Source organism: Lycorma delicatula, chromosome 8 (assembly GCF_047948215.1).
Source record: "Lycorma delicatula isolate Av1 chromosome 8, ASM4794821v1, whole genome shotgun sequence".
In the NCBI taxonomy this organism is placed as follows: domain Eukaryota; kingdom Metazoa; phylum Arthropoda; class Insecta; order Hemiptera; family Fulgoridae; genus Lycorma; species Lycorma delicatula.
In genome coordinates, this window is record NC_134462.1 from 123262387 (window position 1) to 123283543 (window position 21157).

Below are 21157 nucleotides of genomic sequence, written 5' to 3' on the forward strand. Positions count from 1 at the left end.
TCAAAAATAATTATTATGTTGAAAAAAACAATTTTTAGGCGAGAAAAAGAGTAAAAAAAATTTTTTCTTATCTTTTTCTATTTCTTTTGTACTAAATCAACGGAATATAATTATTTTTTTTGTATATTCCTTTGAACAGCAGTAAATAAACATAATAATAGTATCAAATGGTAATTGCGTATCTTGTAACCATGTATTATTGCGTAAACCGATTTCTGATCGAAAAGTTCGTTTTTTGCATATCCACCTATCACGTCCATTTAAATTCAACGTCATTAGATGTACTCATCCAATACAACCATTTACATTTATTTATTTATTTTGTAAATATAATTTAACCAAACTTAACGAACGCTTGCTAACTTTGACTAATTAGCACAGTATGTTTTCAGTATTTAAATAATAAATTCAGTAATTATTTATTATTTAAATAATCAAAACATTACTGCTAATTGGTCGAAGTTAGCGAGCGAAACGAGCGTAGGTTCAGTTTTGTTAATTTTAATCAATAATGTTTATAAAAATTTTGAGTTGATATGGGCAAGAATTTTTGGGTGGCATAAAACGAAAAAGTACCCTTAAATTTTTTTTACTACTACTATTATTATTATTAACTAATTTGTTAAGTCTTAAACTGATTGGAACGAATATAGTATTATGTAACTCAGTGTAACGTAAATATTTATTTTTATTAAAATTCATTTAAAAAATGTCTGTTTGCGCCAAATATTAATAAAGTAAATAAATTATATTAAATAATTCGAAAAAAAAATTGTAAAATATCTAAATATATTAAACAATAACAACAATTTTTAAATGGATAGTCTCCAAATCACCCCCAACTTCCACGAAGAGTACCTACTCTAAAACAGGGAAGTGACTTTACTAATTTAGGTAAATTAAAAATAAAAAAAAATAAAAAAATAGTATAAATTTAGTCGTTAGGTATAAAACAAGTCAAATTCTACAAAAATTATTAAATTTCGAATAAATATAAATTAATTTTATTGATATGTAGACAAGTACTCATTTGACAAAAAAACATTTTCTTTTATATCGTAGAAATTAATTCAGGAATGCTAGAAAAAAAGAAATTCGTGATAAAAGACTGGAATGAAAAGTAATAAGTATTTTGAACTAATTTCAGCTAGCTATAATACGAGGTAAGAGTTGGCAACACTGCAGAGTAGTTATCAAATTTTAATCAGAACCTTTGTCTTTAATGGAAGAAATTTATATAAAATATATCATACGGATTTGTTTGTTTGATTTGAATTATAGTAGATAAATATTATAAAACGAATAAACATTCATTAAATTACTAACCGCACCTAAATAAAGGTTTCAAGTAATAACTGGAAGAATTGAATTAGATTATTTTTAATCATAAATATTAAGAAATGAAAGTTTTAACGAAGGGAAAAGTTACAGAATCAAAAATAAAAAACTATAGTAAATTTCAAAAATTCGTTGGTTTTCAATTTTTTTTCTTCATAAATATGAAAAAATTAAATTTATTATCCTTGCTAAAACAGGGTATTATAATGATTTTTTAAGGGCAAATTACTTTTTTTATGTTTTTTTTTTTATTATTCTATTAGACTGTAAATTGGAAATAACTACATATGTTTTGATATTTTCATTATATAAATTAAAATCTATATTTGATCCACGTTCAACGTCTTTATTTGGTTTTTTATTCAGGTCGTATTTTTACTTTTTGAAAATGTGAAACTGATTGAATCGTATTTATCCTAAAAATTGCTAAACCGTTCTTAAATTTCAAAGATGAACGTTCGGCGATAATTTCTGTCGAACAAACAATATAAGAATTTTTCATTGAAAATATATATATATATATTAATCAAACGTCGTATTTCATTATTGTTATTATTTTATATCGTACGGTATATATTTTAAGGAATTTTATCTATGTATATACATGTTTATTGAGTTCGACGAACGATTTTAATATTTATTTTAAATAATATTTGTCTATATTGTTTTTATATAAAATTAAAAAAAATACAAATCGACATGGTTTAAAAAATAACATTAAATCACGTCAACATGATTTTTAAAAAAATTATAATCGTATAAAATAAAAATATTCTTATTTTTAATACTTACATAAATATATTTAGTACTTGTAAATCCTTTAATAATGATTTTTAACAGTCAGTTAAGGGAAAAACGTAGTAAATTTTATTGAAACGTTAAAAAACATTTTATATTTTCACACAACACTTAATATCACCAAAAACACGTAATTAAATAATAAAAAGTAAATATAAATAATAAAGTAATTTTAAAGGAAAAATTAATGAAATCGACAAATTAATACACTTGTTATGTGATTGTATAAAGAGCGCGTTGACAAATGCCTTAAAATGTTCTCTTATACTCTAGTTATTGTAAAACGAGTAACGATTGCTTCTCTTTGCGCGCGATATAAGATAATTCTGATGATAAAAGTCTTTCGATAATATGGTTAAACTCTTAACCTTTGATCCATCTTAGGAAACACCACACCACTCACTAAGTTTCTTTTCTATATAATAATACTATTAGTTATATTACATACTATATCGTATTATAATTTATCATAAAACTAGACTAAACATTATTTAATATCGTGCATATTATTTATCGTAAATGAAAAAAAAAACTCAAAAAATAATAATATTATTCTTTTTATATTAAATATTACAACTGAACTAGAAATTTCAAAATATTTTCAAATGATTTTAGCGAATAATAATTAAAAATTATTACGATAATTAAATTTTAAATGACTACAAATTATATTAAAAATCGATAATATAAATTTTTTTTTTACGAATCTTTATTTATGAATTTTCTCTATTAACTACGATCATTTCTATTTGTTCTTAGTTGTGAATTAAAAGGAAGGCTTAAAGAACAAAACAAATAAAAAAAAATAAAGATGAAAAAAACAACTGACAAAAAATATAGTAAATTGAACTAAACGGACGACAATAAATCGAACTAAAAAAAAAAAAAAAGATTTCGGAAATAAAGGACAATAACATCGTTTGCAGTATTCATTTAAATAAAATAACGGGCGACCAATCAAATTTCAGTTTTAATTTGTTTAAATAAATCTTTCATATTGTAGAAATAGTACAGTCAATTTGTATTTTTAGGCCTGGCCCTTAGCAAAGATGTGTGTGCTCAAATGTACGTCAGCTCTATCTAGGGTAGTCCCTTGAAGGTTAAGCACAGTCACAGTTTAGCACAATATTAGTGACGGCTAGCCGTTCCGCTTTGCCTGTTCATCAAATTCGACAATGGTGAGTTCGATCGTCAATCCGATGCTGACAGCATTACCTCTAATCGTACTGTTATCAAACTCAGTTTGCGGGAGCTCGCCGGGCTCAAACTGGTCTCGGCGTAACGCAGGGCAATCGATTTTTATGAGTATATCAGGTAATCTTTGTTCTGGTTTGGTTCTATCGTGATTTTATATTATATTTTACATAATACTCCGTTTGAGTTTTTAAAATCGGATGATCGGTTGCGAAGATGTAACACTTCCGAATAACCGTAATCTGTTAGATCGAGTGTACCTAATGCATGCAAAAGTTAGCTTTCAATCAGATACTGATCTTTCAATACCCCAGATACTGATCTGAGTTTTGAAAATCATACGATTGTTTGCAGAGATTATAAGAGCACTCCATTGCGCCTCCCAAAACAGCACCCCAGGGGCACCCCGACTGTTACCGGTTGATGGTGATGCTTGGTCTACTCTCGCACGTGGTACTCACATCACCTCACTACTCTAGCCTCACACGCAGTCCCCATGGAAAGCCCATTATTATTAAACTTAAATTTTTTTTATTTATTTAATTTTATTTTATGTAAATTTAAGTCAATTATTTTTGTAATATTCATTTGATTGATTCGAATCATTCAGTTCAAACCCAGATTAACACAGTAGTAGAGGCTCATAGTTCGCAGTTCATTGATTCAATTCATTAAAGTTTGGGCTTGAACCGGCAAATCTCCAGTACTAAATATATATATAGCCAATGACACTCCAGGTAACATAAGGATTCCAACAGCGGATCACACATCTAAATCGGTTTGGCTATTGAGCTGCTACAGTGAAAAACACATACATATATCCTAAATACATTTCACTCCTTTTTGGGCTGTCGTATAAAAAAAGGACATTACGTTATGAACAAAAATTAACATAACAATATAAAAACCCAAAGAAATTAATTTTCTTCAAATTTTTAAGAAAAAAATATCAAAATCCGAACATCGTTTTCATGAAGCTCATTTCTTGAAGGAATTTCAATAGCAAGACTGACAATAACATTCTTTCCAGGCTTTTAAATCTTAATTAATCACTCAATGTTCTAAGATAAACTGAAAAATAGGATTATCTCTAAAACATTGCTTACAAAATATATAGCTAGAAACCCATTTGGATTGTTAAAAAATAAGGAAAAAGCCTTTAAGGAAAAGTATATGTAAAATAATAAACAAAAGAAGAAATTAGAAAGCAAATATTGATATCATTTAATAATAATTGTAATAAAAAATTATTTAATTTAATTATGTTTTTTTACATTTTTTCCTTGATATATAATGATGACTGTTTTGTAGTCAAAATGACCATCTACTTTTAGATTTAAGTAAAATCTTTATAAGGGACTGAGTAACCCTTTCATCCATTTTATCTCAATAATGGTTTTTCATAGCTCTTCAAGTGCTTCTTGGTAAAATGCTATAAAGCAGCCAACTGCATTTGCTAGCTTTATTTTTTTTAATTTCTTTTTTGGGTTGAAAAAATAAAGCAAATTTATTACAATTCTTTTTATTATTTTTTTCATTGCTCTTGCAATTTTTTTTAAATTATTGAAACTGTAAGCTTCGTGCTTATTGTTATCATAAATTTTGTCTTGCAGATTTTGGGTGCCTCCTTCAGAATTAAACCATTACATATTTCATACTAAAATGTATGTATGAAGAAGAAACATTTTACATTATACATTTATCATTTATTTTATTATAGTTTTCTTCATATTGATTTTTTTTTAGTATTGTAAAGTTTTTATTATTTCATTTTTGTTTATAAATATTTATCTAAAATTATATTTTTGTTTTGGGGGTAAAAATGGAAAAAAATTGGGGTTAGAGCTGTGTTAAAAAATCACAACTCCAGAAACAGCTAAAAATATTCAGGATTTTGAAGCTTTTTGTTATAAAAATTTTTTTTTCAGTTTGCTAAATTCATGAACGTTTTTTAGTTACAATTGGAAAAAACATTTAACAAAATCATGAATAATGAAGCATAAACATTTTTTGTGGCAGGCCATAGTTCTGTCTTTTTTCTACTACGAATGTTCTTTCTGGAAAGAGTCACAGTTTTAAAAAATCACTTTTCTTCAACTCCTGTTTTCAGTTTCCTGAATTTCACTTCGTTTCTATTTACCTGGCAATGAATTTCTTATTTTAGAAATCAATTAACTGTAATGGATATCAGTAACGTGTGCTTTAAACAATATCAAATAACACTAAACAATACCGATTGATTTCTAGTCATATTTGTATTTAATTATATATTTAATTAATTAATTAATTAAATCAAATATTATGTTATTTTATATTTTATTTATACTTAATTAATTAACCATTCCATTAATTTTTACCAAATACTTAGATTACAAAAGTTCATTTTCAATAAAGTATGTTCAAATATAATCAGGAATTTTTGGTTTAATCTTATAATGACAGCAAAGTAGTCATGGCTTATTCGGCTAACATTTGCATATCTGAATTTATCATCAATATTATTGGTTGCTTTTTTCTTCTTATTTTTAATAGTAATCAAAATACCTAAGCAGGAGATATACATTAATTTTATTCAGCAAAAGGAACTGACCCATAATTTGGCTAAATAGATCAAGGGAAAACCTTGTTCAGAGCATCACAAAATAATAATTAAAATCCATATTAATAACTAAAAATAATTAAGAGAGAGATTTAATTAATAATAATTAACATTCAGAGAGGGTTGAGGATCAGGTGAGAGATCAGCATGCTTGTCAGGCATGAACCTCATGAATGAGGACAGATGAGTCTAAACAATTAGTTGAGAAAGAATTAACAAATGAAGGGAATTTTAAAAAAGTATTTTAAGTATGAGTTGAGTGTATAAAAAAGTAATAAGGGATGATCTCAAACTTAAAAGTGCTAGGTGGGTTCCTCTTCCTTTTTTCAGCTGGGACTCAAATAAAGAAGACTGGTTGTTGGTTCACTACTTCTATAACAATATGAAATTGATAAAAAAAAAGCTTTATTATAGGCAGTGATAAAACATGGATGCACAATTTCTCCCAGAATCAACACTAATAAGTATTTGTTATCTACACTCAAGTCATCTCCGTTGTAGAAAGTAAAACTACATTTTAATAGCAACGTTTTTTGGTATTCAAAAAAAGTAGTCTAACTCAACTTCCTCCAAATATAAAGTATTGTTGTTCATCATTAAAATGTTACAATTTTAAAGAATAAAATGAGGCCGGAATTTTCTTCCAAGGGGAAAGCCACTCTGTATTATGGCAATTTCTTTCAGGACAACGCTAGTCCTCAGCTTAAAATATGGAAACTATGAAAAACAAATTTGATTAGCTGCAACCCACCTCCCATACAGCTCAGATTTAGCAGCACTGGATTAAAATTTGTCTCGCACAAGAAGATTTTTACGAGAGAAGAGATTCTACTCAATGAATAGGTCACTGATACTGTAAGCAGATAGACCAACATGCGAAGAGGCTTTTCGGGTATCAAACAGCTTCCTGATTATTGATTTCTAATATAGGAGGACATAGATCTTAAATTAGATCTTGTACACCTACAAATTTGTACACCTACATTGCAATGATTTTAATGATAAGTTATATTATTATACTCGATAAATAAATTATAGCCATAAAATTCCTATTTATGATTGAATTCCTCTTGTATTTCATGGGGAAGTTCCTCTGGTGGAAATTTCTTCCAGATCAACTTAAGTGGTAGATTTTTATGGTACTTTTCACAATAAATGATGTCACTTCTGTAATTTATCTTTAGTTACACTTTTACATTTTGTATGCATTTGTTTATTCAATTATTTATGTGTCTTGACTCCCGTAGGGGAAGACGACCCTCTGCCACCCTCTCTGGCTCTCTAGCTCTTATGGGCATTACCAGAGGTCATCATCGAAACCTCTGCTTTTGACATTTAAATAGTTCCATTGTATAATTTCTGAGCTTTTTTTTCACTTTTGCATACCCCGCTGCTCATTTCATTCAGTCTAATAAATCTCATTTCTTGTACAACTCAACTGTTTATTGCATATTGATTATAGACAAAGAATAATGGGCGCAAGTGTATTATTATTCTTTCAAATTGGATACTGTATGAGGGATTCGAAGGTCAAAGCAGAGTCTTTAATTTATTTTATTGCTTTTCTACAAGAGTACTTTTGTGGGATTCCGTATCATAGTTGTATGTAAAAAACTTTTTGTATAATTACGTATTAAACATAAAAAGTATTAAAAGATTAAAATTAAAACTTAAAAATTTAAAAGATTAAAATACAATCACATAATGCAAGGCATATGGAGTTAATTTGTCCATTTTTTTTGTCTTTTATTTTGTTTTGTTTCAATGTTACTGTGCTGTTATTGTTCCGTGTAATATTTTTATATGTCATGTAGTGTGTTGAACTCACTTTTACCTTCTACAAGTAGGTAGTTCAGTTTCTTTGTTTTGTTAAGTTCTTTCAGTTTTACTTAAGACTCGGTAAGATGTGTTTTGTTTTTAGATCATTAAATAGTAGTACACCGATGGGAATGTCACTTGTGGCAATCGCATCAGTGGCATCCTGGGCACGGCAGACTGGAATATGTCAAAAGCCGAGGTTTCGAAGATGACCTCCAGTAAAGCTCATAAGGGCTAGGAACAGAGGGGGCGGCGGAGGGTGTCTTCCCCTACCAGGGTTAGGATGGACACATGCATGTTACTCAATTGATTCCATATGCCTTGCATACACGGTGTGTTCAAAATTAACGAGAATTTTGAAATTTCACGGGTTGTATTAGTCCGATTCTTGGGATTTTTTCACTGTTGTATTGGTAAACATGTCTGAAAAGTATCTGTACATTTTTAGCCATATTGGTTGTTTAGTCTGTTGTCAGCTGTCAAAAGGATAATATGTGTTTTGGTACGATTAGTGATTTTTTATTTGTATAAATAATGGATCAGAGATCTCGTATTAAATTTTGCTATAAGAATGGAATAAAATGTAGCAATATTTTAAAAATGTTAAAGTTAATGTTATTTTTAAAATGTTAGTCTGCTATGAGTAAAGCAAGGATTTATGAATGGTATAAGCGTTTCCAAGAAGGTCGTTAAGACGTTAAAGATGATGCACACCCTGGACACCCCAGCACATCAACAACAGATGAAAGTGAGGAAAAAGTGAAATAAATGATTAAGAATGATCGCCGAATCACAAACAGAGAAGTCGCTGATGATGTTGGGATATCAACTGGCTCATGCCATGAAATTTTATTGGATGTTTTGGGTACGAATTGTTTAACAGCAAAATTTGTTCCAAAATTGTTGAATTTCAAACAAAAACAGCTGTGAAGGGAAGTTATTCAGTTGTCGCTAAATGAAGTCAACAACGGTGCAGAACTACTGAAACATGTCATAACAGGTGATGGAATATGAGTTTACAGATATGATGTCGAAACTAAGGCTCAATCATCCCAGTGGGGGCATTCTGGATCACCAAGACCGAAAAAAGCACAAGTATGGTCGAATGTGAAGGTTGTGCTCACCATGTTCTTCAATTTAACAGCATAGTGCATCATGAGTTCTTGCCACAAGGTCAAACGATCAATAAGGAATATTACCTACAAGTTCAACGACATTTGCATGAAGCAATCTGAAAAAACGCTTGGATTTGTGGCAAAACAATTCATGGCTTTTGCATCACAATAATGCACCTGCTCATTGTCTGCTTCATTGCTTGTTCGTCAATTTTTAGCCAAAAACAACACTGTAATGATACCCCAGCTGCCATATTTGCCAGACATAGTCCCGTATAACTTTTTTTTATTTCCAAACATAAAGAACCTTAAAGGGCCGTCATTTTACAAGAATAGATGATATTAAAAGCGAATAGCTGAAAGAGCTAATACTATTCTAGAGATCGAGTTCCAAAAGTGTTTCAGGGATTGAAAAAAGCACAGGCATAACTGTATAATATCTAATGGGGACTATTTTAAAGTGAATAACACTAATGTAGACGAATAAATAAAATTCTTTCCAAAAAAACACCTCGTATGTGTTTGTATTTTAATCTTTTATTTTTTAACTTTTTAATCTTTTAATATATTTTATGTTTAATATGTAATTATATAAAAACTTTTTTACATACAACTGATGATGCAGGATTCTGCAAAAGTACTCTTGTAGAAAAACTACAAAATAAGGTAAGATATTTCTTAATTCTGTACTTGGGTGGATCAGGTTGATTATATATATAATGTAAATCATAAAATAATAATATACATAAAAAATAGTTATTTTACAAAAATCAGACTTGTTTATTTTAGGATAATTACAAACAATAAATTATTCAAAACTGTACCTTATTTGGTAACAGTATTATTGCCAAATACATCTAGAATTATGTTTGCATAACTATTATAGTCATTTCATGACTCTTCTTAATATATACTAAGCTTAAATGTAACATTTTATTTGTTTCTAACACGAAGCCAACTAGGTTCTTGCCTTTTTTTTTAATGAAAATTCTTATTTTCCTTTTCAACCTTTTCACCATACTTGTAAATTAAATTAAATTAAATTAAATTTATTAAACAATTTATGTATTATAATTATTCAATATACAATTCAATGGAAAAATATTATCTACATTCACTGAATATTGAAATTGTAAATTTAAAAAATTACTACTACTGAATAAATGTTTAAAAAATACTATAATATAAGTATATTTTTAAGCATATATCTTAATAAAAAATAAAAAACTTAATTTTTTACTTTTTTTATATACAAAGTTATTATGTTTAACTCTATTGGCAACTTATATAAATAGAATAATAATAATTTATTGCAGGTAATGAGAGCGCAGACGAAGCTGCCAGAAAGGCAACAGTCTGCGATGATTTGGATGCATTTCCTGTAAGAGTGGCAGATGTTAAAAACTGTCTAACTAACGTAGTAAAAAACAAGTGGAATACTGAATGGAGGAGTTTAAATAAAAATTAAACTCAGTTAAAACTTCTCCATATAAATGGAAAAGCGACTTTAAGTTAACTCGCCGAGAACAAGTAGCTGTGACCAGACTTAGAATCGGTCACACGCGATTAACAAATTCATATTTGTTAACCGGCGAAGAGAGACCAATGTGCGGTGTTCGTAATAAAACACTGACAGTCAAGCATCTAATAGAAGAGTGTATCATATATGAGAACCTCAGAAAGCGGTTCCGTCTTAGAAATGATATTACTGCTGATCTGGATAATGATAATGAAGAAAGAATAGTTGCATTTTTACACGCCAGTGGACTTCTTAGATGTCTATAAAAGTGAAAAATTTTAATGCTGTGCTAAAGAATCCATAAGAGGTAGTCTCATTTAAATATGGAAGTCTCGAAGCGTGGGACGAGTAGTGATGGGAGGTAGACCTTTTGCTTAGGCCACCCTGGCTTGTCTGCATTCAAGAACAGTGAGTCGGGGTGTGTCCAATGTGGCATGGGGGACCCTCAAGGGTGGAATGAGGGCGCGAGGCTACGGGTGTGCACGGTGCATGCCTGTAGCCTGTTTATAAAAAGAAGTCAACTGCCACAGCACCCTGGCACGACTGATATACTGCTCAACGGCGGTTCTGGTCGCCCCAAGGGTGCTTAAACAAACTATAAACGAGACTCGTAGAAGAAAGAAAGAAAGAAAGAAATGGTATTGATAAGTTGAATTTTTAATTTCATGGTCTTTTGAGAACCTTATCTCAAATTTTAATATCGGGGCCCTTTATACCCCCGATATAGTGTTATGTGTGTTATAGTACGTGATGTAAGTGTTGTGTTTTGTACTTGTTTCTTGTGTCTTAATGTTTTGTGTAGTTTGTGCTTTTAAATAAAATGTAAGGGCCCTTTACACCCTTACATATGACGATCCAGATGGTGATACTAATTTCTTTTAAAGAATGTTACGAGGGCTAATGACCCTAGCAGTCGATGCCCGTAAAAATTAAGGAAAAAAAAAGTTAAATACTAATAAAAAACAAAATTGAATTTTCTATTTGTTTGAATATCAAACAAATAAGATTGAAAGGTTTTAATAAAGTTACAAAGAATTTAAAATTGCACTATTGGAAAACAACATTGCTTTTTATGTCTAATTTTCATTAATTTCTCTACATGTTTTCAAATAAATTGCACTCAAATAAACATATTGTTGCAATAAAGGAAATCTTAATGTGATATGAAACTCACTTTTTTCTATCAAAAACTCCTCAAAAAAAGTTTTTTTATGACAATCTCCAACAATTTTTTTTATCAAATAGATAATATTTTTAATTAGGTGAAAAATATACTATACTAGCAAAATATGCTATACTAGCATAGCATATATTATGTATTAGAATAATACATATTGTAGACAGCTCATAATGCATGATATGAATTTTTTATTGAAATTCTATTTTACAATTGTATAATGTAGATTTAACAATATTAAAACTTAACAGATTTTATATTTTTTTTTTAATAAATAGTATATATATATATATATATATATATATATATATGGTAAATAGTAGTGATATATGGTCTGAAGATATTTAAAAAAAAAAGAACAAAAAAATCTTCTAGTTTTTCATTAAGTTAACTTCAAGGTTATGTTACGGTTATGAAACTTAACATGAGATAGTAATGGAAAACATTTTTAGCAAGCAAAAACAAATTACTTTTCATTTTAGCTTCACATCTACAGGACACATGAATTTTGTGATCACCTAAATTATTATAACTAAAGACATTTTTTAGGGTGGATTCTTGAACATCTTAACAGTAAAAACTTTTTTCACTAATTTAGGTAAATGTATAATTTTATTTATTGTACCATTATTTTTGCTTGATCGATTATTAATACTAAAATCACACGAACTTACCTTTATAAATGAGATATGTTATGATGGATATCAGATGTATTCTTAGTAATAAAAAAATGAAGTAAATCTACAAAATCAGAGTTTATTCGCGTTTATTGTTTCACAAGAAGCGGTTAAAATACAAGAAGCTGTTAAAATACAGGTTTACCAACGTAACACTGTTACTGAACTAATAACAGTAAAACCAAATTTGTACATAGAAAGCATTATGATATTTGATTAGATTAGCAATTTAAATGTACTTTATTAAAGGGTAAATACGAAAAATAAAATTCTAATGTATTAGCTAATCTACAAAATTATTTTTTCCACTGTTCCAGAAAAGTACTAGCCGACGACCAGTGTTTAAAGTACGAAACCGTTGATTTCATGCCGGTAGCCATGCACATGAGTTGTTGAGGTATGGCGCTATTTTATGTTGGATTGGTTTTGGTTTACTAAATTATTTGGGAACCGAGCGTGAAGTGAACTTAATCAGTATGGAAGGTACAGTATTAAGTAATTCAATTATTTATTTGTAAATTAGCTGATGCATGTCTAACTGTTGAGGTTATCTTCGTTTTTGGAGGTGCCTCATTACTGATTACGTTTTCAGACGTACATCCCCAGATATACTTAACTAGTAATTTAAATTAGTAAAATGATATTCGAAAAGTTCCGACCTTGGTTATTGAAGCCATAATATAGATATTTTTTTTTTTTTGATCAGTTACTTGACTGCTTTAATGCTGTCGTTCCTTTGTACCCTCGTATTTTTTTATAATGACACATATTTGTTGCCCGTTCCAATATTCCTTCTTATATTGTTTTTATCATCCAAAAATTAATTTGTAATCATATTAGCTAAACTTGGGTATCTAAATACAAGACTCATTTCATTTACAATTTCATTTCATTTACAATCATTAACTCATTTCTACAAAATTTTGGCATATATTTCTCTTAAGACGTTTTATTTTGAAGTTTTTTGGCCATTCTGATTTGTATTCTGCTTTTACACATCCAAAATTGTAGATCACACCACAAAAGCCTAATAATTTGCTCTAATGTAATTCCTGTTAAGCATTTTGAGAACCAGAACATTTCTGTTGGAGGAGTTATGTTGAATTTTTGTTGAAGTAACTTAATTTGTTGAGTTGAAGTCAATGTGCATTTGTGGACCAGTACTTATCTCAGAGATAATACACAGTGACATGTTGACATACGATGTCAGCAGTTTGGTGATTATATTTAATTCAGTTTCCTGCTCTAAAATTCCGAATTTCAGGGTTATGATTTTTAATTGTTGATTTTGGCTGTGGAATGTTAGCGTCTCTGTCTTTCACGTGGAAGTTCTGAGTCCTTTCAGGCATGCATGCCATTTTTCACAAATTACAAAATTCATTGTCATCCATTAGTAATGTTAGTGCACTTCAGCCTATTGTTACTGTACAAATAAGTAATTGTATAAAGAATATGTAAATAATTTGGGCACAAATTAAGGCCACAAGGTAATTTTTATTACTTAGAATAATAAAAATCCTGCCCGGTGATAGCACTGCCCACAGTTTAGTAATGCAATTATTGTATTTTGAACTAGAAATCAGATCTCAATTATAAGGCATTAATAAATACCCAATTGGTAATAATGATTATTAGATTTTGTAATTTTATGGATAGTCATAAAAGTAAAGTTCTAATTTAATCAGTACAGTTCTAAAGAGTGAACCTGGTAATAGTATTGTACAAATATTATTGTTTTTTTTAATTTAATTTAAGAGTAGCTGATAACGTTTAGTTACTGTGACCAAGAACTGAAGGATTTACTGTTATATGTCTCAAAATAATTCAATAGATTGCTGAAATTCATAATGACAAGATCAAATTATGGCTCTATGAAGGTGTGACTGGAGAAATTTTTTTTGAAGCAGTTCAATTTAGTTAATCTGTTTTATGTACAGTGTTTATGAAATTGATGTAAGATACATAATTTATGTTTTATTCATTATGTTCCTAATTATGTTATATTGAAAATCTTATGCCTAACTTATTTCTTAAGGAGCCTGATGAAAAGGTTGGTCGAGACTGACTGTTATTAATTTATATTAATGTATTTTTATTTAATTATGATCTGTTTTTATAAAAGAACACAACAATTAAATGTGTAACAACTTCTTATTATAATATTGTTTTCTAATTACATCCATAAAATCTGTTTTGCTAAATAAAAATGAAAAACAGCAGTATCTTGACAAAAATATGTTTGTAAGATTACTATGATAATATTTTTAGATTGGTTTTTTGTTACCTTGATGGTATCTAATTCCACAAATATTTTATTAATTGCCTTCTTGTTCAGTTATTCCATATCTCTTTTTCTTTATATTTTTTTCCTTTTGTTGTGTATAATATTTTTATTTCTTTGGTTGTCTTGTAATGTATTTGTTTTAATTTAGTTTTAGTTAAACTTTGTGGAAGGAGTAAAACTTCTATAATATGTAATTTAAAAAAAAAAAAATTATTAAGATTTATATAAATATTGATATGCTATACCTACTTATTTATATCTGTTTTTTCTAAACAGGGAATGTTAATGAAGATATGTGGACGCCTTTTAAAGAACTGTTAGCTGTTGTTGAAGGTGCTGTTTCAAGACCAGTTGATACAGTTTTAGAACAGTTAGAAAAATATTTACAAAAACATAAACAAAATTTTTTTACTCTTTTAAAAAATCCAGTAAGTAATTTTATGTTAAACATTGTTTATTATTATATTTTAATTTCATAATAATCCTTACAACCATTACCATAAATACCTTATTTAATTTGAAAAGATCTTTTTTTAAACCTAATAACAGATGAATGATCTTCTGAATTATCTACCTAGCTCAGTGATGGTGTAGGTGTGAGTAAGTAGGACTTAGCTGTTTGTTGGAGGGGAGATTGGGTTTTGGGTGGTTAGCATGCAATTAAATTATATGTCACGCACCTTTTGACAATTTTCTTTGTACAGTTGTTACTCAGATTATCTTATCAAATAAGTTTTTGTATGAAACTATCTTTTGTATGTTTTTATAATCTTTCCCAACATTCTTATTTTTAGGATATTCAGAACAAACCAAAGTTTGCAGAACCACTGAATTTTTTTTTTTGTCCAGAGCAGTGATTAACTAATAATAGTTTATGATAAAATTAATTTTAAAATCGTGTTATTAATATCTATGAAAGTTATGATAATTTTGTTACAAATTATTAAAAGCTCTGTTGTACCGTTTCAAATGAATGAGGTGCGTATTTTTAATAAAGATATTTAATATGTGGGTACCAACTAATTTTTTTTTCTACTTTAAAGAACAAGTATCAGAGAAAATAAATTCTGATTATTTGCATTTCTGAATCAGAAAGTCATTATTTTATGTAATATTAATCTTTTAGTGAACAATTACAATATAATAGCTTCAATTAAGATTTACCAAGCAATGTTAGTGTTTTAGCCATTCCTGCCACTTAAACAGACAACAGAACTGTTTTTGTATAATTCAACACAAAAATTTGACTTTTGAGAAAGGGCCTTAATTACACTTTTGTTACGATTTTTAATAAAGTACTGAACCATTTAAAAAATCCTCTCATACATTTATTTAAAATACAAGTAAAAAGGCATTTTTAAAAGAAAAAATATTATTCATTGATAGATTTTTAAGTAATGCTAATTAAAAAAAAAACTTTTTTTTTCTCCATCCCATTTGTGTAATAAATATTTGCTCAATTAATTTCAATCAGTGTTTTCTGAATTGTAAATTATTTTGTAGGTATTTATTTTTTTAAATTAGGAGCTTACCTTCCTGCACTAGGCATTAGAGTGACCACAGGTTCACTACATCCAGGTGATCCCCATAGGTTTGTGAGGCCCCCTGGACACTCACCCTCAGCCCTGTCCTCCGCACCACCCCAACCCCATAGGGGGGCTGTTGCACCACCTCTCTTGTGACACTTCCAGCACCATACCACTCCCCCCATTCCTAGCCCTAATGGGCTTTAATGGGAGTCGTCTTTCACCCTCTTAACTTTTAAACCTCGTAGTAATAAAAGCCATGCCTCATTGGGTTGCCACTAATGTGAATGCCTCAGCAGACATTTACATCAGTGTTTTATAAACTCAGCTTTGCTTTCGCTGCAGGCCTCATCCGGACATCTTGAATGTTCTACATTGTTGCCCTCAGCTAACGGAGTTCGCGGAAACATAAACCCTGCACCTAGTTCTACATTTTATAGAGTCAATTTGTGTGTAAATGCAAATGAATAATAACATACTACCAAAAATGTTGTTAGCAACAACAAAGGTAGATTTATTCCTAGTTTCCTTAGTGAACTCAAACATGTTCAGTTCATACCATTGACTTGATTTCATTATGGAGTCTGGTCTGGTCTACCAGGGAGAGACGGGCAGACCTCTTATTCCCACTCAGCTCCATCACGGAGTCCTGCATGACATTTACTTTCACTTACCACCGTCGTTGAGATGCCACTACACCTCATGGCTGCATGGTTATCCATACCCTCGGCAGTGCAGTTGTCGTTCCGTTGACAGCTAACATTAACAATAATCACCATTACTTTTACTAACCAACCATGGCTCAATGCCAAAACACCTACCTCCGGCCAGTCAACTGCCCAGGTGGTCCCTAGCCACCCAGGGTGCTACTCTACTATACCCCTTTAGCCGTTCTGCTCAGGGTGAGGAAACTGAGGAAGCCAGCCACAATAGTCCATTCTCTGCGAGTATTCCAGTTGACTCAAGAAAGGAATTCACTCTCTCCAGCTCGTAACAACTCTGGTACATTCAGCCTCATACCAGGGACAAACAAAAGGACATGTCTGCTGTGTCATTGACCCTACAGTCTGGGCACAAGCCCAAATCAACCAAACCAAACCTAGCCAAACTATTCCTGAATGCATCATGTCCTGAAAGGAATTGAGTTGTGTACCGATTGGGGAAACCCACCTAATTGATTGCAGCTCCCTAACATTTGGAAATATACCATGTGTGTATCGACCAGTAGAAGAATCATTCCACCTAACGTACCAAGAAAAACCAAGAGTCAAGACCAAGTTTTGACTCTTGGTCAAAACTTGGTCTTCGATTTCTTGCATTCACTCAGAAGTAAGAAGGTGGTCTCCCTTCTTAGGAACATACTGCTTGCTACATTCCGTAGCTTAAATGTCAATGGGTTTTATGCCAGTGATCATAGAGACTGCCTCTCTCAAGACAGTTCTGTAGCCCCTGATAGCTAACAATAGAAGATGCAGAGCTTACAATAAAATGTCCCTATAACATTGGAATTGTTATTGCACCCGCCCAGACAGGTGCAACATACAACATTATTGTCTCGCAGACACCTTTATAAGGAATACACATGGTGCGATAATTCAACCCCGCAATTGGGGTGTATGAACACCAAAGAAGGCATCTATAGCCTTCCTTGTGACAAACTGAACGTGCTCCCTGAATTGAAGCCTCTCATCGAGGATGACACCCAGATATTTCTAAATGGTAACATACCTATTCGGAAGGCCATCCATCATGACCCATGGGTGACTGGTCGCGGCTAGACGATCTTTAAGAAGCATCATAGTGGTTTTTTCCGCACTGAAAATCATCTTATGCTGAAGACTCCACAACTTTAGTATCTTACATGCCTGTGTCATTCGTAGTTCTATCTCGGCATGCAAGTTACCCTCGACCAGCAGCAACCCATTGTTGGCATAAGCCATGATGCAGCAGCCACTGGGCATTCGCAACTGCATTAGAGAGTTGAACAACCCAGATGAGTGGACCTAATACACTGCCCTGTGGACAATCTTTTGACAGGGTCTTTCCTACTTCCGAACTGCTGTCAAGAAGGACGATGGTTCTATTGCTTGAAGCTAGCTAATAGCTCAAGATAGTCTCAATCTCATTTTGCACGCAACCACGCTGCTGCAACTGAAACAAGGCAGAGGGCTACGACAAGTTATTGAAGGCCCTGAATATGTCCAAACAGACTCCAAGTACATATTTGTGTTCGCTGGTCGAAGTCAAATCCATTACCCTAAGAATACCATTATCTGTGGATGTGGAGGTACAAGACGTTCTCGAAAACCTTACCTACTACAGGCAAGAGTGTCAGAGGTCGGTAAGAAGAACTTACAGTGGGGTCCTTGTCGCCACCTTTGAAAAGTAGTTTCAACTCACCATACTTCCAAAACGCTGGGATATGCCCAGCAATAAGCATTGTATTAAAAACCCTAGTCAGGAGACCAAGAATCATTGGCAAAGTGTGAACAAGGAGTTCCACTATGATACAATCATATCCGGGGACTTTTAGCCAGGCTAGGAATACCAACTTTATAACTTGGCGGACCTCTGCCTCAGTAATCTCAGAAGACAAATTCTCAGAGCAAAAACCTACAACTTCCCTTCGAATACGTCGATTTTAAGAGGTTTCACCAACCTCAGTGTTATCTGGAAGTACATTGTTCATCAGAAGAGAATGACATGATCTTTGTCTATTACAACACCATCCTGGGTCGAGAGAGCCAACAGAAGAATGTGTTTTTTCTTCTTATGTCCAAGAACTCTATAGACAACACCCCATGAGTATCCTCCGCATCAGAGCTCTCAGGCTCGCATCTGCTTTTTTGCTTCTTCTGTCTAGAGCATCTCCATATGGACTAAGCCATATTAACCACAGCAAGCCATTACTGTTCTTTGGTTAGCCTGGAATCCATAAGTCCCTCAGGCAGGAATATAACCTTTGTACCCAGGAGTACTTCAAGTTTTTTTTTTTGTTTTCCTAATTATCTCCAGAAAGTGGAGCTTACCTACCTTCTCCGAGCATCAGAGTGGTCGTGGGTTCACCACATCCAGGTGACCCCCACTTGGTCAGGAGATACTCCCGAACCCCTAGACACTTGCCCGTGGCCTTGTCCTCTGCTTTGGAGCTCTTAGGCATCTGTCTACTTTCCTTGCTTCTTCTGCCATCTAAAGCCTTTCCATGACTGCTCGGGAATACGTGGTTGCAGCAAATCAGTGCTCTTCTTTGGCCAGCATGAAGTCCATAAGCCCCTCAGGCGGAAAAACCATTATACCCAGGAGTACAAGCATTTCGCCTTCTTCCATAGCAAAGCAGGGGCACTTAAAGAAAACATACTGTTTAGTTTCTTCTGTTTTGCAATTAGGGCAGGTTTTTGCACAGTAGTCCAAAATGATATAAATTCGCCCAGAAACCCCTATGGCTCTTCAGCATCTGAGTGAGGTAAAAATCCAATGAGCCATGGGGTCTCACAATCCATCTGCTAATATCTCACGAATTATCTGTTGGTCCACCTGCCCTTCATCTCCTGTTCCCACCTCTCCTGCCGTCCTCAAAGTGTCTTCCTCAATCGCCATCTTCACCATCTTCCAACCTGCAGGTGTCAAGCCACCAGACTCGTGCATTCTGGCTCATAATGCAACCACAAGATCCACCAGCCAAATACCCGTAATGACCTTGAGAACCCCTCTGGATGCAGTTCTGTTATCAGATGCTACTTGCAGACAGCATTTCCTGTTTAGCGACTCAAGAATCTCTCTATACTTGCAGTATTTCATAACAGATGCCCATATTTCTGCTCCGTAAAGAACCGCAGCATATGCAACCTCAGTCAAAAGCCTTCTCTGTAGCTGGGGTCCCCCACAGTTTGGCAGGATGCCTGTAGTGAGACGCACAGCCATACCACATGCCTTGAGGATATGGGTGCCGAACCGCAGCCATGTGTCTACCCATATGCCTAAATACTTAATTGTGGGTTTGGATTACACATATCCATCCTCCAACTCCACTAAGATCTTTGGTCTTCATTTAGCATTAACAATTGCAACTATTTCTGTTTTCTTCAGGTCCATATTTACAACCATACTACTAACAACCAGGCATTTAGCTTTATCCTCAGCAGTAATCGCTTTGTTTACAAGCTCAGGATTTATATTCCTTATGTGTCTCAGATCAAGATGCTGGACATTCCAGCCTTGTTGATGCTGCTGTGCAATGTTACCACTTCCGCCATCAGTTATGGACATAACTGTCGGCTGGTGGTCACTTGCTGAGTACCCTTCCCAGGCGCTCCAGCCAGTAATCTTCTTCGCAAGGGCTGAGGTGGCAAATGAGACATCAGTTACAGATCCATAATTCCCTCTTCTGAACGTATTAACCGTTCCAACATCCAGGCAAATCAAATCAGTTTCCGTGATAACCTCCATCAGTAATCTACCCCGGGGATGCATATGCACTGACTCGTGGGTTCTAGACCATGAGTTAAAATCATCAGTTAATAGGGTTGGCTTACAGAGAGATAGGTCCCTCGCAAGGTCCATCAGTGTCTCCTTGTATCTCCTAATATCAGTATTGGGTGAAATATATAACAGGCATAATAATAGGTACCACAAATTTGCACCCTTATACAGCCTTTCCCCTGGAGTACTTCTCATATATCAATCTGTATATCCTTGTATCTATCTCCATATAGTACTATCTCATATATCTCCCGGAGTACTTCCCCTATCAGCAGTGATTGTGTTAAGTATTGCCTTGCTTTGGTAATATATCTCTATCCTCTCTTCACAAATGTCTATTCTTAACTCTATCCCCTCTCCACAGAACAGATCAGCATCTGAACAGGTCTCAATAACTAAAAAAAGTGAAAGACTAGAAATGATGCAGTGTGAACTTTGGCCTTGCATGGGTTACCTACTTTCTGAAATTTAGACTTGTGTTTTCCTGATCTTAAGCATATTGATTATGGTATATTAAAGTATGAACAGAATTAAAGTTGATCAAATAATTGCTCAGAATTAAAATATTTTTTTATTTGTCATAAAAAATATGGTAAAAAGTTTAATGATGCCTACATCAACTTATGACTATTT

General features: G+C 32.2%; 2 protein-coding genes across 3 annotated transcripts in view; one reads left to right on the forward strand and one right to left on the reverse strand.

Moving 5' to 3' along the window:
* Positions 1–2502, reverse strand: part of ltl (leucine-rich repeat-containing larval translucida) — a 158392-nt gene extending 155890 nt beyond the window's left edge. Inside the window, exon 1 of the mRNA XM_075372416.1 lies at positions 2131–2502. The gene's annotated coding sequence lies outside the window, so the exon portion shown is untranslated. The remainder of the gene's footprint in view (positions 1–2130) is intronic.
* Positions 2503–12569: 10067 nt separating this feature from the next.
* Positions 12570–21157, forward strand: part of Nup205 (nuclear pore complex protein Nup205) — a 121827-nt gene continuing 113239 nt past the window's right edge. For both annotated transcript variants that reach the window (XM_075373852.1, XM_075373853.1), the window contains exons 1-2: positions 12570–12718; positions 14796–14947. In XM_075373852.1, coding sequence (XP_075229967.1) covers positions 12712–12718; positions 14796–14947 — 159 coding nt within the window. In that variant the 5' untranslated portion in view covers positions 12570–12711. The remainder of the gene's footprint in view (positions 12719–14795; positions 14948–21157) is intronic.